The sequence below is a fragment of the Dendronephthya gigantea genome, unplaced genomic scaffold (genome assembly GCF_004324835.1).
Source record: "Dendronephthya gigantea isolate DGI-Jeju-01 unplaced genomic scaffold, DenGig_1.0 000061F, whole genome shotgun sequence".
Taxonomy (NCBI): domain Eukaryota; kingdom Metazoa; phylum Cnidaria; class Anthozoa; order Malacalcyonacea; family Nephtheidae; genus Dendronephthya; species Dendronephthya gigantea.
The window spans coordinates 487,410-502,259 of NW_021163071.1; the positions used below are offsets into that span (position 1 = coordinate 487,410).

Sequence of the window (14,850 nt, forward strand, 5' to 3'; positions counted from 1 at the left end):
CCTAGCCGAAATGCTCCCTAGCTCCTGCGGAGAAGGTAGCTCTTCCACAGTCCCTAACAAAGCGATGGAAATCGATGACGCAAAGGATCATGGAAATATACCAAGGCTATCTGTTAGGCTATTTGCTTACCTTCCCTTCGTCTTCCCCATTTTCACGTCATCCATCCAAATTTTCTTTAACCCCTTTATATTTTCGGATTTAAACCGGTCGACAACTTCAATTGCATTTCTATATTTACATGTTTGATATTCATTCATATATCAATATATTCAAACGCATTACGCATGTGATGTACACCGTATTTTTTACATAATATAAATGCATCTTTCCAGACCAAAGTGCTTGATTTCGGGTGCAGAAGCAACTATCGATAAGACCGCTAAAACCTGGTTTCCATTTTGTCGTAACTGTTGTTGTGAACAAGTCATTTTATTTTCTGTATTCCAATCAATCATTGATTGACTGCACGCACAGCAATATTCTATCACATCAGTCACCTAACTCACCTTGATATGTTAGCAACAATTAGGACTAAATGGAAAGACTTGAAATGCTGAAAGATTTCAAGATGAATGAAACAATTCCAGTTAAGTCGCGTTTACACTACGTGCCTCGACCTGGACTGGACCTGGTCCAGGTCTGGTGTAGGCCACAAAATCCAGGCCAACAGAAGAAAGTGCACGACATGGAGCACGATTTTTGCAATGTGAACGGGCTTCACCTAGTCCTGACTAATTTTCAACTTAAAACTTAATAATATAATCTTTGTATCCATACTAGTATTACCACATTTCGGCGTGTTTGGGTCTTGTTCCAAGTATTTTGTCAATTATGTTAGCTACCTTATTTATACCATCAGCAAGAAAGACAATGTGAACTGGGCACATATTATCCAGACTCCTCCTAAACCTGGCCCAGGCCAGATCTAGGCATCTAGTGTAAACGCGTCTTAAATCCCACCCCATAACCAGGGCCTTCGCTCTGGGTACAAAAGGACCTGATGAGGCTTGGATGATCTTCTGTGGCAGAGCGGAATATGTACTTAAAAAGTTACATAAAATTATCGTTTCTGACTTATCTGTTGCTGATTTCCAATTACCAAAGATATCCTATCTATAACCATATTCCTGACTGTGCCCATGTCTTGATACGGGCCTATCATCGTATTCAGCGCCACCGTAACCATGACGACTGATTGGCCGTTGACCATAACGACTGCTTGGTCTATTATCCAGCACTTGATCCCAGTCATCACCGTTAATCAACCCACCGTCCGAGTACGCTTCCACGGGGCTTGGGTATCCACCCATGTAACCACGGTCACTTCCAGGCTCGTCGTCGTATAAGTCAAACTCGGGTCCAGATCCTCGCATCATCATCTCGGGTGTACTTGCTCCCTCTCGACTCCCAATATCGCCATACACATGTTGGCCGTAGAACAAATCTGGACGATCAAGTATATCACCATTATCAATAAAGGTAGGTTCATCAGGGTACATCATAAGTTCGTCATCATCGTTATCATCTTGATGACCTTCGACCATTTCAAGCCATTGAGAATTGTGCCAACGGAATTTCTCAATTTGTATTTTCTTGGCCCACTCCTGATCAAATTCCTAAAAGTGGATCGATTAGTGCGAAAATCTGCTGACACTCTTTCTCCAGCGAGGAATTTGGAGTCTTGTAACAAAATGTAAGGTTGACTGGCTTACACTTTCAAAGTTTAAGTGATCACAACATGATATTTACATATATACATCGACTCTAAGTTTTGAAACCTTTGCATTTAGAATAGAGTAAGTTCGGTTTTAAGCACGAACTTAGCAGCAAAAGACGTAACAGCTTGAACTTCAAAAACTTCAAAACCCATTTGAAGCACTGTTTTAGAATTCAGAATTTTGCAAATCCTTCAAAACTCCAACGATATTACGGAGACTTGATAGTGTAAACAAGCTCATTCAATACTCACCATGATAATGTCTAATGTCTGATCGCAAACCTTCCTAATCTCAGCATTCTTATCATGCATAAGATCAATGAGGTAAGCTGGAGCTTCTGAACACAATATTAAGAAAAAACATATTTTTTCAACTTAAACATAAACTGTACGTGTGCTAACATGCAATTAAGTCTAGATTTTTTGAAAAGCTAGGTGTAACTATTACAGTTCTATCACGATCCTAGGAACAACGTTGCTAACAAACAAAAGGATACGAGTCTGCTTTACAATGACCTCTCGTGTTGCTTTGTGGAAGACCATTTGATAAAAGACATAAACAATCTGCAAGACAACCTCATCGTCTTCTTGTTTTGCTGAAATATTTAAAAGAACATCGATTGGTTTAACTAGCGTGAGCTGATTATAGAACATCTTTATAATTAAAATCATCTCTCAATTTACCATTAAGTAGATCAATAAGTATTTGTGGTACGCCTTCTTCTGCCAGAAGTGCAGCACAGGCGTCATCTGCACATACAGTTCCAATCAAGATGATTACTCCCAACACTAAATCATCTTCAGCTGCCCCTATTGAAGCAATCGTTCAACTAAGTAATCGAATATAACATTCGATTTGAAATACATATACGTCTTTATACACATGTCCGATTATGTTGCAATTATGTTGCATATGTCGAAATTTTGGTCTCTTTCAGTTATAGAAACACTGAACCAAAGAGAGAGGACCCTTACAATAGTTCGAACTGGAGTATACACTAAGGGAAGACACCATAGTTTATGTTTATATAAATGAACACTAGAGCACCAACTGTATACTAGACACTTGGAATAGAATGGTTCTGAATTGATGACCCTATTACAACCAAGGTTTCTCCTGTTGTAACTCTAGAATAATATACAAGTATATTTCTACTAATCTGGAGACTGGGATAATACAAACACAGTATATACATTATATATTGCCAGTTTTTTTTAGCTAATGACTAATTTACTGATATTTGCATATTGTCAACTGCCTAATTCATTTCTGAAGGGAATTTTGTTTCGTGCCTGATTCATTCAATATAATCTGGGTATTGAATGACCTAAACAGAAAACCAGGAATAACCACATGTAGTCTGTGACAAGAGGCTTACGATAATCAGTTCCTACCTGGCTGCAATTTACTCTTGATATAAGACAACATGTCGAATTTCGTCAACAATTGTGCGTAGTTTAAACCACGGACAGCAATATTTCCCAGAATCCCAACTGCTTCCACCACAAATTCCTCATCTGAGAACGTCTTAATCGCATTTGCTAAGTCCGCGATAAATGGCTGAATTGAAACACACAAAAAGATGGTAACACAAAACGGCACCGTAATGGTATAAGTGGGTCTAGCTGTAAAATCATCATATTTTATACAGTATATTACTGAAGAAGAACTAGAGTAAATTAGCTACATAAGAATATTCCAGTTCCATGAAGTGTCCGAAAGCTTCTGCGCATTATTATCAACAATAGTTGAGCACTACTTCCATGGCACGTGTTAAAAACAAGCAAAGTTTAGTGAACTCACCACAAACAGTTCCTTCGTTGGTCCGTCATGTTGCGAAATATTTCGCGCCATTTTCAACAGGAGAGGATCCTTGAACTTGAACGCTCGTTTCATGAGTAATCTCAAGCCAGGACCCTCACAGATTAACTGAGCATTATTTTTGTGGGTTGCCAGGTTAATGGCTAAAGCCAACAGCTCCAAAGGAAGATGATCACTTTTCGTCTCTAACAGCATCTTCATAACCTAACCAATATATATATTTATAGTCGTGTTAAATGTATTATTGGCACAGCGGTTTTATGAATCTCTGAATTTGACTTCCCATTATTACTCGGGCTACTGTGGTAGCCGAGTCTAGGTTTCGCGATTATTATTATTTTTTTTTCGTGTCGCAGGCTTAGTTTTCCACGCGGACAGTCGCATATTTACAGTGTATCAATATAGCTCAGTTTCAGTGCAGTGTATTTACCGGCTACACAGCCTGAGTTAACGCCTACCGGGCGTCTTGTTGTTACTAGTTTCTCTAGTCCCGAAATTATGTTTTAATGCATTGATGTACTCTTTTCACAAGCGTTAGTTGGCGGAATTCAAAAGTGAAATTGAAAAGTGAAATTCAATTTCAAATTTCCTGCATATTTCAACAGGTCCACCTGGACATATCCAAAGCCCAATTTCTATCTACAAATGCTATCCAGTGCAGGCAAACTAAGTTGAATAACCAGTAAAACGCAGAGCGTTGTACTTACTAATGGAATGCAGTCTGTATATGAAAACATAGATTTGTGTCCATCGTCCATACTGATATGGTACAAAATACACAAAACAACGATACATTGGATTTCATTTCCTGAATAAGAGTTGAAGATAAGATAAGATAAGATAAGAGAATAGGTTGAAGCTCTGAAATGGAAAGGATCATTTGGGGTAGGAAGGGATAATCAGGATGTATGGAAATCCCTCACATACGTACCAATAAGCGCTACAAGCTTCGGTACCAGTCCATTTTTAACTGCTTTGGAACGAAGTTCGGTTTCAAATGAAAGGTTAAGCAGAAGACGTAGGGTAATGTTTAAAAGATCCTAAATAAATAAAGAAAAAGTCGATGGCAAACTGAGTTCTTATGCTATACTTCTGATATAATTGAACTGCGCATAATTTAGCTGCACACTCTTGGTAAAAGTATTTTTAAAAAAGCGATTTTTAGTCTGAACCATCCTGCAAAAAGGACTTGTCAACACGACAAACTATAGCCTACACAGAATATAGAGAGTAAAAAGTATAGACAGTATATGTTAACATTATATAGTGGATTACGTTCAGATGGTCCTCCATGCTACAAATGAAGGCCTCAGCGAAGCATTACATGTACGTACGCAGTAAGTTAAAAAAATACGATTATAAAATTTGGCGAAAAACAGGTCTGGAATATAATTATTATTTACCTCGTTTTGATTTGGTATGAGGTGAGCGATCTTTTCAATGATGTCATTTCTTGCCTAGAATCATGATAATGTCATTAATGAAAGCACGTGCGCCGCTTGTATTTCCCATACATACATTCAAAACCTCAAATTTAGCCATTTGCACGTTGCCAACCGAAGTTTGCACCCTCAATACAATTCAATACAATGTGCATGTTTGAATCCTGATATACTCCAGTTACTCTGCATTTATAATACTGAGTTACTCGTTTTCACAACTTACTTACCATTTCGTTTTTGTTTTCATTAAAAATACTCAGTTTCTTCAGAAAGGAGACAACAAGAATCAGTAGGTCCGAGTTTTCACGATTCAACAACTTCATCAAAAGATACACGATCTTTTTATTTATCATCTTCGCCTCAACTTTTGTGTCTTCCGATAAATTGAGCAGTAGGTAGACGGTCACTATAGAAACGGTTAAAACAGCAAAATGATGCTGCAGCTTGCTGGAGCTCGGATCCGTAGCTTTTGAAGCACAGTTGCACTTTCATGCAATTTCCACTGAGCAATTTCACAAACCTCGTAAGAGTTGCTCTTGCTTTTTAGACAAATTCACGAATTTCTTGTAACTTTTTTCGTGATCTTTACGCAAGCTTAGCCATGGTTAGGGAAAATGAACGATGGACAGACTTACTGCTTATTTATCGCCTAGAAAACCCATATGGCCGTAATTTGCGAGTTGGAAGTACGTTTGCACCAAACCTTAAACCCAGGATCATTAGAGGCTTCTATACTCACTAATCTGTGTTTAGAAAAGACATACACTGTACATAGCTGAAATACTGCTGAAACAACTACCACAGAGTAAAAGGATATCAGCTTTGTTTTTATTTTCAAGTTCTTCCTGCCAACTATCGTATCTTTTGATTTCGTGATCCAAGATTGACATACACATTGCGCCAATCTTATGATGGGAGATAATGCCATGAAAATCAGAGAAAGACGAGAAACAGAAGAAGGTGTATACAATATTTGTTGCCAGTTCTGTGCTTTTCTTTGAGTCTTCACGTAGTACTCGAGCTAATGCCCCAAGCACTGTTTCTATTTGGAAGGCAAAAAAATTCAAAAATATCAGAAACTTGCTGTAGCAAACAACTTTAGCCAAAGGATTGTACAGATATGCTGTACAGATATGTACATCTGATTTTTGTGTTGTATTTCATACCATTCTGAACAATTTCTTCCATATTATCAGGGTTTCTTGCAAGCTGCAGTATAAATGCTGTGCCCCTGACTTTCTCAGGAATGTCTTCATAAAGCAACTCAATATACTCATCCAGATCATTTAAATTTGCAACCTCGTCAGGCTGTGGAAAGTTAATTTTTGTTCATACATAAATTGTGTTTCAAATATGCTCTTTAATAATATATGAAATAAGAATTAGATTACTTACATTAAGACCTTCAAATCCAGCTGCATCTAATTGGTCTTGCAAACTGGTTGATTGACCTGAGAATGAATGATTACTTATTTTAAAATATTTCATTTAGCAGGTGTAAAAAATATTTAAGTCTGTGCAAGTTTCTAGGAATTAGGGAGCATGTAGGTTTTGAGGACAGGTGTAGCCCAACAGATATAATTTGTTCATACTTGTTTTTGCACTGCTAACAGCAGTGTCCTTCCTTTTCTGGAGATAATAAAGCAATTGTTCCACTTCTGGTATTTTAGAGGGATGAATGAGGTTACATTTGGCAACAATTTGCTGTGCAACTGCCCGGATATTTGATGTTGAATTTAGACTCTTCAAACGAATTCTGTGAAAAAAATGGCGAGTTTTGAATGGAAAAGTTGCATAAACAAGGGGATGATCTGTAATGAATGGGATGGGAAGTGTTTCCATGGGTAGTACTGACATTGTATTGAAAATAGTTGAAAATACAGATGAAGAAAAAACAGTGTAGGACATTTGACATTTTTTGTGGTGTTTATCATCAGGATTTGGGTAATTTAGAATTTGTTAGTGTGTTGCAAATTCTCATGATTCAAAATATATTTCATCATCACCATACTGATTGCTCATCATACTTCTCAATAGAGCTAGAACATCGTGTTTATCAATAAGAGAGAAAGGGAGATGTTGCAGGTGAGGAAAGAAGGGAAATGGGAGATAAAATTTTAAAATTTGTATAAAAGGATTTAATAGAGAATAATAGAAATGGAGGTGAGCACTGTGATCGTCTTAATAAATACCACACAATTAGCCTTTCTCAATTCTCACGATGACGAATATGCCGCTATTTTTGGGGTACCTTTTGTCAAAACGGAAAACCATAAACCAAGAGCGTAAGACCTCGTAACGGCGACTATCTTTATTTTTAGGCTGAGTCTATTCTTAAAATGTTCTGTTGATTCTAAAAAATTGCTTTTCATGTTGTTATAATTTTTTAAACCCATTTGAGAGAATTGAAAGAGCCCTAAAAACGTCATCGTGAGAAAGGCTAATCGACCTAGCTCCACTCTGTCAACGTACATTTTTTGACATTCCTTCTTTTCCCCCAACATTGGGTCACCCATTTCCCCAAGAATTGTTGCCTCCAGTTCATAGTTGACGACAATTGCCTTCTCTGTTGGATGGACATCAATTGTCCCAGCTTTTACACGTCTAGTATAGATTTATATTTAATCATTTAAGAAAGGAATTTTGTGTTCTTGACAAAAATTCATTCATAAGACTGGTATATACTGACTATTAAAAGAGATAATACTAAAGTAACATACCTTTTTAAGTATCTTGCGTCTTCCTCCTGCATTATTTGAAACGTTTATGGTCCTGTTGCGTATTAAAAATAAATACTAAGTTACGTTAACAACTCAAATAGCGTCCTTGGCGTCGCCATGTTGTTATGTTTCTGAGAAAAGTACCGGAGAAAATATGCGACGAAGTGGGAAATGCCGGAAATTTCATGGCCAAATTCAATATGGCCGCATTTTCTTACAAAAGTACTTTCGCAAAATAATCATTTTTTTTTATATATGCTTTTTATATATGCAGTATGTGGTCTTTTCATAAATTTAAAGCAAACATTGAAGCTATTTCGAGTTTTGAACAAACGTTAGATGATATCCATTCTAAAACTCTCACAGAAGCAGCTGTTTTAGTGCCAATTGTCATAAAAAATGACGTTCCATCTGTTCTGCTTACGGTTCGTTCCATGAACTTATCGAGCTATCCTGGCCAGGTGTCCTTTCCTGGTGGTAAACGAGATTCAACGGATGAAAATATAGTTGCCACAGCTCTGAGAGAGACATATGAAGAAATTGGTATGGCATCTGATCATTTAAAAATCATTGGCAAACTGCTGCCACATGTCACACAAACGAATTACGTTGTCACTCCAGTCGTGGCCGAAGTGTTGAATTACAAAACGTTTTCACCGAGTATAAACCCTTTCGAAGTTTGTGAGATTTTGACAGTACCGTTAGAGACATTCATATTAAAGAAATATCATAAATGTAGACTATTTGCTTCTGGTAAGCATGAGGGCAAGCAAAGCCAAAGAAAGTTGGATTACTTTGAGTTTGGGGAAAGTAGTGACAATGTCCACATCATATGGGGTTTGACAGCTGTAATTGCAACGCACGTTGCTTCTTTGTTGTTTGAAAGAAGTCCAGAGTTTGAGTATCAAGAGTGGTTATCAGAGACTAAGTTGGGAATTAATAAAAGCAAAGTTTATGATCAATTGATAAGAAGCAAATTATAACCTATTTTGTTGATTGCAGAACCTAGATGGCATACTGTATATATATATTGGAAGAAATCTAATACAATTACATCAAAATATGTAATAGTGTGAATTTTTTATTGTGCAACTATACTCCTCAATACATGTCTTAATCTCGGACACTACAGGAACGATGTGGAATGATTTCATATTAAATTACTATACTAAGATTCATGCAATATTTACAATCTAGTTAAAATTTCTCTTTCTTCAGTCTTACTATTTTCAGAATCATTACCTGCCCACATGAATTATTTCACACAATTAGTTATTTATTTTGCAGTATTTTATTACACCCTGTTACTTTTCTAATTGCTTGCTAAAAACCGAATTATTTTCGTCATTGAGACACGATCAATCGACCACCATCGTTCAAAACCAACTGGTTTTGAAAGATCATAGACTTAACGTTTCCATTTTCGCGAAAAATATCGCTAGCTAATTAAAACAATGAAAAACGGTTTTAGGGCTACACGAGATACTCCTGTAGACGAAGGTGTGCCCACGAAGCCGGCATAATAAAGCAGCATTTGCCAGCAAGATGTGGTTTTTTGTTTTAGCTTCACAAAGTGGCCTACATAGACTCAAATGTCACTCTAGTTTCAGTGAGGCTGTTTAAACTTACTGACAGGCAACAGTTGGCTATGAACGATGGTGGGTTGGGCTCTTATCGCCTCTTCCCTATTTAACATTGACCTTGCGGATGTGCGCATGCAAATTTTAAAAAAGGCAAGGCTTTATATCATGAAAGCGAGACCACGAGCCAAAAATTTTGTAAGAGTGAAACCTCGTTAGAGTTAGGTTTATTTGTAAACGATACATTATTAAACCAATGGACATCCACGTTTACACAGCGGGCTCATTATATGGATCAGGTTCACTATAGAAGGGATCACATGTATCTACTTCGTCATAGATATCATCATCATTACCAGTCTGACCAGTTTGACTGGTTGTAACAGACTTGTTGTCTTCAGTTTTCTTTAGTTTTAATTCGAGTTTTTTCTTCAGTTCGTCTGCAAAATGACCGCCATCAGAGTCGCTCTTTGCTTTTGCCGGTCCTTTTTTGAATAATTTCATCATCGCTTTAGGATTGGGCTTGCTGGGTTTTGCTGGTTTTGCTGGCTTAGGGATAGGTGTTACTATCTTGGTATCGTCTTGATCTGGATCAGTGTAAATATCGGAAGAATCAGTGGTTTCTGGTTTTGAAACTTTACTATAATCTATGGATGCATATTCATGGTCCACAGACGCATAACTACCATCATCATCATCATCATCAACTGGTTGAGTAGTAGCTAAACGTTTCTGAATAACATCACTTATACTTTCACCCTTCGTTTTCTGACTGTCCTTTGTGTCTTGTGGATTCTTATGATGGGCTCTGAATGGCTTATTAGGCTTGGCTCCCGCAGATATCTTTTTAGTGGGTGCCTCAGGAGGGGTTGATGCCTTTCTTGGAGCAATTTCGGATTGTTTTGGAATTGACGGAGGTTTCTTTCTGGGTGGAGGCTTGTTTGGTTTCGGAGGGGTCATCCCCTGACTAGGGGTGGTGGGCTTTTGAGATGTCACTGGTGAGTTTCTCCCTGTTGGTTTCTGGCTCTCAGCATGTTGCAGAGCATCGTACGTGTTGCCACCCAAATCTAGCGTCCTCGGTGGCTGTGGTTTAATTTCTTTTCTTGAATTTCCCAGCATGTCGTATGTATCTGACCCATTAGAAAGACGCTTGTTTCCAGTGTCTAAACAATCGTACGTATTACTGGTAGTACTGCTAATAGAACCAACCGAACCAATCGAACCAGAGGAATGGTCTAAAGTATTGTAAAAACTTCCCGAACTTTGCGGTAGTTCACTGACATTGTCATCGATTGGAAATGATGAAGATTGGGGGTCAAACTGCAGCGTGTCATATTGATCATCTTTTCCCTTGGCTTTCAGCGTTTCATCTTTATTTGAAGTACTCTCAAGGGAGGTTCCGAACCTTAGTGTATCGTAGCTTCCTGGAGAGCCTGCCATCTTTGGTGCCCTCTGGGGAACTTGTGAACGGGTTTCCACAGGACGAGGAGAGCCAAACTGTAGTGTATTGTACTCACTATCATTTGTCAACGTTCGTTCTTTTTTGCCAGCCTTACCGTCAGTTTCAGTGCCTTCAGCCCCGGGGGACAATATGTCATAGGTGGGGTCTGATGGTGCGTTTAATACTGGTGGACTTGGTAAGGGGACAGGAGGAGGAGGGGGTCTATGGGTGGGGTTTGCATAGTCATATTGATTTGTTTTCTTAGTTGGTGTATTAACTGGCACGGAATTCACTTTTCTAATCACTTGATGTTCTTGTTGAACCTGATTACTCAGCCGTTCTGACGCAAGACGTCTCACAGTGGTATTCCCGGCTTTTGTACGAATTATCGTGTCCATAACTCGGTAAATCTCAGAACATTCGTTGGAAATGAATTCAAAAACTCCCTCTCCCGTCGGTGCCTTGCGACCAGCTTCAATTGAAAACATATTGCCAACAAATTTGTATCTTCGAATACATTTAAAAGGCCACAAACCAAGTAGTTTTCCATCCATGGCACTAACAAGGCGCACCTCAGAATGTACAAGCTGAAGGTGGCATGGAAACACTGCTTCAATTCTTATCATGGTTTCTGTGTCTTGTGGTTGGACACAGAAAGATTTTACTAAAAAGCAATAAATACTGATGACATTCCAGGAATAAAACACAATTGCAATGTTAAATACATCATTACCAGCCAATTCATCAACTTGTATCACAATCCTATCTAATTAGTTATTATATTGGTTGTTATTCTACTACCTTAGCCCATGCATTAAAAGCCTCAATACCCTACTAAATAGCAAAAGTATGAAGTAGTAAGTACTATGATTTTTTGCACTTCACCCAATGTGGGTAAATTCTAGAGGTTTTAAAGGGTCTTAATTTCAAGTGGAATTATACACACTTCAAATTCAAGCCAGGAACAGTTGATGGAAAAATGAGTCAAGTATAGGTCCTCTGGCAGGAATTGAACCTACACTTTTGCAATGTCGGTGCAATGCTCTTGCCACTGAGCTACAGAAGTGTATATAGTTCCACTCAAAATTAAGACCATTAAAACCTCTAGAATTTACCAACATTGAGTGAAGTGCAAAAAATCATAATCAATTTACCCTCGCCTATTCCCAGCATTACCATCCTATACACATCAACCACACTTGCTCTTGTCAGCTACCTCTATAGCTCAGTGGCAAGAGCATTGCACTGGCATTGCAAAAGCGTAGTTTCGATTCCTGCAGGAGGACCTATAGTTCACTCATTTTTCCATCAACTGTTCTTGGCTTGAATTTTAAGTTTGTATAATTTTCCTCGAAATTAAGACCTTTTGAAAAACCTCTAGTAATTACTATACCTTTCAAGAAGGAAAATCATTCAGAGCAGGGATAAAGGCATATCTGCTAGCCTTATTGATTATAATATTGAATTTGAGTGAAGAACCAAATTGTGAGTCTAAAACCCTATATTTATACCTACCTAAATTATATTCTTCTAGTGTAGCCATCCAATTGATAATAGCATTTTCATCTTCAGAAGCCAAAAGAAGGACATGATCTGTTGTCTTGAGTGAAAAACAATACTTTTTCTTTGATTCGTCCCTACGCCTCACTTCATATCCTGGGTGCAAATTCACAACATGTCTTGGGAGCTGTTTTTGCCAATTTTTGTCTTTGTAAATCTCAATGTATCTAAGTGCACTGCTTATCTCATATTTCATCACAAAATATCTCTTCTTCCAGCTTCTTTCTTCAAAATAATCTAGTTGACCCTATCATAATAAGGAACATTAGGCTATGTTTAACACCTTCCATGCGCTGAATCTCAGAATGAGCACACCAATTGCAAAGCAACTCTAACATATATCTGTCTGCAAGGACACTATTTATGTAAGTTATTTAGCTTTTTGTTCACTATATATTCATTTGGATGCATGTAAGTGATGCTAATTTATTAAAAATGTCTAACAAAACTGCAGATGGTCAATTCAAATCAGGAAGAACTTGCAAAAAAGATGCAAATCAAGTCTTCAAGTTTAGCTAAACGGTGGATAAGCCAAAGTTCAAAAGTACCCTCATGCATCTTGTGATTGAATGACTGAACCTAAATTGTATCATACAATTTGTATGCATTAAATATGTATCTTCATTCAAAATAAACATTTTACATCAAAATATTTCAGCTCAGTTGTTCAATAGATAGATAATTTTGTTTCCCATTTTCAACTTATCCACCGTTCAAGCTTAATGCCTTTTGAACAGGTGGTCCCTGCTTTTCAAACCTTTTCTAATTCAAGTGTAGTTTAAAAATATCAGTTTCCACTTTCCAGCTTTTGAACTGTCAATAAACCTAAATGCACCTACTTCTGAACTTGAATCTGACACCAGTTTGTTGATCAGTTAAAACAAATATAAACTGACATATAAAGTAGTCTGGCATTAGATAGAGAAATAAAATATTAGGGCATATCTGGAGAAATGTCAAAACTACGAAATGCAAAGGTCGAATGTTGAGTCCTATCTATTACTTTTTCCACTTGAAATAAAGCACAAAATTATTATACGATATGATAAACTGTTTAATTATTAACGCTGTTATTGCTTAGAACAAAATTATGGGGCATAATGTGATTTAATTTGCAACAATATCAAATCGTTCTTTTCATTTGCAACTATACGGAAATATTTGTACTTAACATTATGACCTTCGTTGTGATCGAATTATTTCAAACAAATATGAATGTAACATAAACCATATAAATTTGCTCTGAGTTATAAGAAAAACAAAGTCACTTCACCTAAAGTGCACATCCCCAAATTGTTTATACGGACACCAGACCACATTCATGCCAGTTATCCAGTGAATTCAAAGACTGGAATAATTCCGTGTGGCATTTACTATCTATTACTTTATGCTTATAGAAATAACTTCGCAAAATTTCTGACCCTCAAGTTTGGCGGAAGTTTAAAGTCTTCACGCATATTTTTTATCTCGTTTTTTATGTGAAATAAAATCGCATTAGCTTCTGCTTTGAGGTTAAATAATGGGCAATATTAGAAAAGTTTAGCTAAAATTAAAATTAAGGGTATCTTAATAAACTTACAAGAAGAGAATTGCCTTTAAAATATATAAAATCAAAAACAAACTGCATGGCTTAATACTGTTGTATATCCAACAAGTCACGTAGGAATATTTAATATTTCTTAAATTGCTTTTGCTTGAGAGTTTAACAGTTTGGCAATCTCGCCTTGAAAAATGAAAAAATGTCTCAATGTAAGATAACTTGAGCGCCTTACCTCCACTAATATTTCCATGACTCCGATGACAGTGCTGTTCTTCCAATATCTTCGCTTGTCTTTCCCTGGAGCACTTGCTGCTATGACAGAACACAGTTACAGAATGAACAGCGGTCGCCAACCCACGACACAATTTATTTCATATTACTTCGTCCAAAAACCATCCCATTGTAAGCCTAGCCCAGCCATAGTTTGTGTGGGAAGCTTTTAACTGCATTGGTCATGGTGAAACGCACTGTGCAATTTGTGAGCATTACGCAAGAAGTCGAAAAATATTGTCATGGAAATAATTAGTAATCCTTACTTCCGTCTAAATAATCATCTCCACCCCCGTACAGTACGAAGCTCTTCAGTCTTCTCTCGTCTGAGAAAATCAAATATCACTGGGGGAAAAAATTGGTATTATTCAACAAAATGTGATTATTTTATTTTACCGTGACATACCATAGGCAGCCCTATGGACATACCCACAGTGTAGGGAATACGATCTGAAATCCGCTTTCTCCCACTCCCACTCCAGGAAAGATAAAGTTTCAGTTCCTGCTATTAGCTAAGCTCCACTGCCCAAACCCTGCCCGACATTGAACCCAGATGTGGTATTCAAATTCGCTGTATTCCAAATATTCAATTGCAGTAAGCAGAACGATTTCAGACCTTGCGTGCGTTCGGTCATTGAAGTTTCCACCTACGTTTTTACGGAATCCTGGAAACCGGATTTAAAGTTTCTAATATTCACGTTCCCGATTTAAAGTTTCTACGTAATATTCTTTCCGGATTCGGCTCAAAACCGAGATG

The 14,850-nt window shown here is 37.4% G+C and overlaps 2 protein-coding genes across 2 annotated transcripts; both read right to left on the bottom strand.

The window, feature by feature from the left end:
• Positions 1-288: 288 nt before the first annotated feature.
• On the bottom strand, positions 289-7,816 carry LOC114530355 (kinesin-associated protein 3-like). Its single transcript, XM_028551968.1, has 17 exons — positions 7,703-7,816; positions 7,455-7,586; positions 6,575-6,738; positions 6,378-6,433; positions 6,149-6,290; positions 5,800-6,024; positions 5,503-5,577; positions 5,210-5,388; positions 4,944-4,997; positions 4,472-4,580; positions 4,248-4,348; positions 3,523-3,744; positions 3,114-3,279; positions 2,403-2,528; positions 2,216-2,314; positions 1,971-2,056; positions 289-1,617 (listed from the first exon to the last, which is right to left on the bottom strand). The coding sequence occupies exons 1-17, from the start codon at positions 7,732-7,734 to the stop codon at positions 1,111-1,113; spliced, it is 2,475 nt and encodes an 824-aa protein (XP_028407769.1). The 5' UTR covers positions 7,735-7,816; the 3' UTR covers positions 289-1,110.
• A 965-nt stretch (positions 7,817-8,781) lies between these two features.
• LOC114530359 lies at positions 8,782-14,300 on the bottom strand. The gene is made up of 3 exons (XM_028551975.1): positions 14,056-14,300; positions 12,239-12,530; positions 8,782-11,387 (listed from the first exon to the last, which is right to left on the bottom strand). The coding sequence occupies exons 1-3, from the start codon at positions 14,071-14,073 to the stop codon at positions 9,553-9,555; spliced, it is 2,145 nt and encodes a 714-aa protein (XP_028407776.1). The 5' UTR covers positions 14,074-14,300; the 3' UTR covers positions 8,782-9,552.
• Between the last annotated feature and the right edge of the window lie 550 nt (positions 14,301-14,850).

Bases quoted from the DNA above. Each gene is read 5' to 3' on its own strand.
- LOC114530355 (XM_028551968.1), bottom strand. From the start codon at position 7,734: ATGCAGGAGGAAGACGCAAGATACTTAAAAAG. The intron at 3,280-3,522 runs GTGAGTTCACTA...GTTTCAATTCAG, and splicing joins CAACGAAGGAACTGTTTGTG to CCATTTATCGCGGACTTAGC. The intron at 2,057-2,215 runs GTATCCTTTTGT...TATTGTGTTCAG, and splicing joins GGTCATTGTAAAGCAGACTC to AAGCTCCAGCTTACCTCATT.
- LOC114530359 (XM_028551975.1), bottom strand. The intron at 11,388-12,238 runs GTAGGTATAAAT...ATTGCTTTTTAG, and splicing joins ACTAGAAGAATATAATTTAG to TAAAATCTTTCTGTGTCCAA.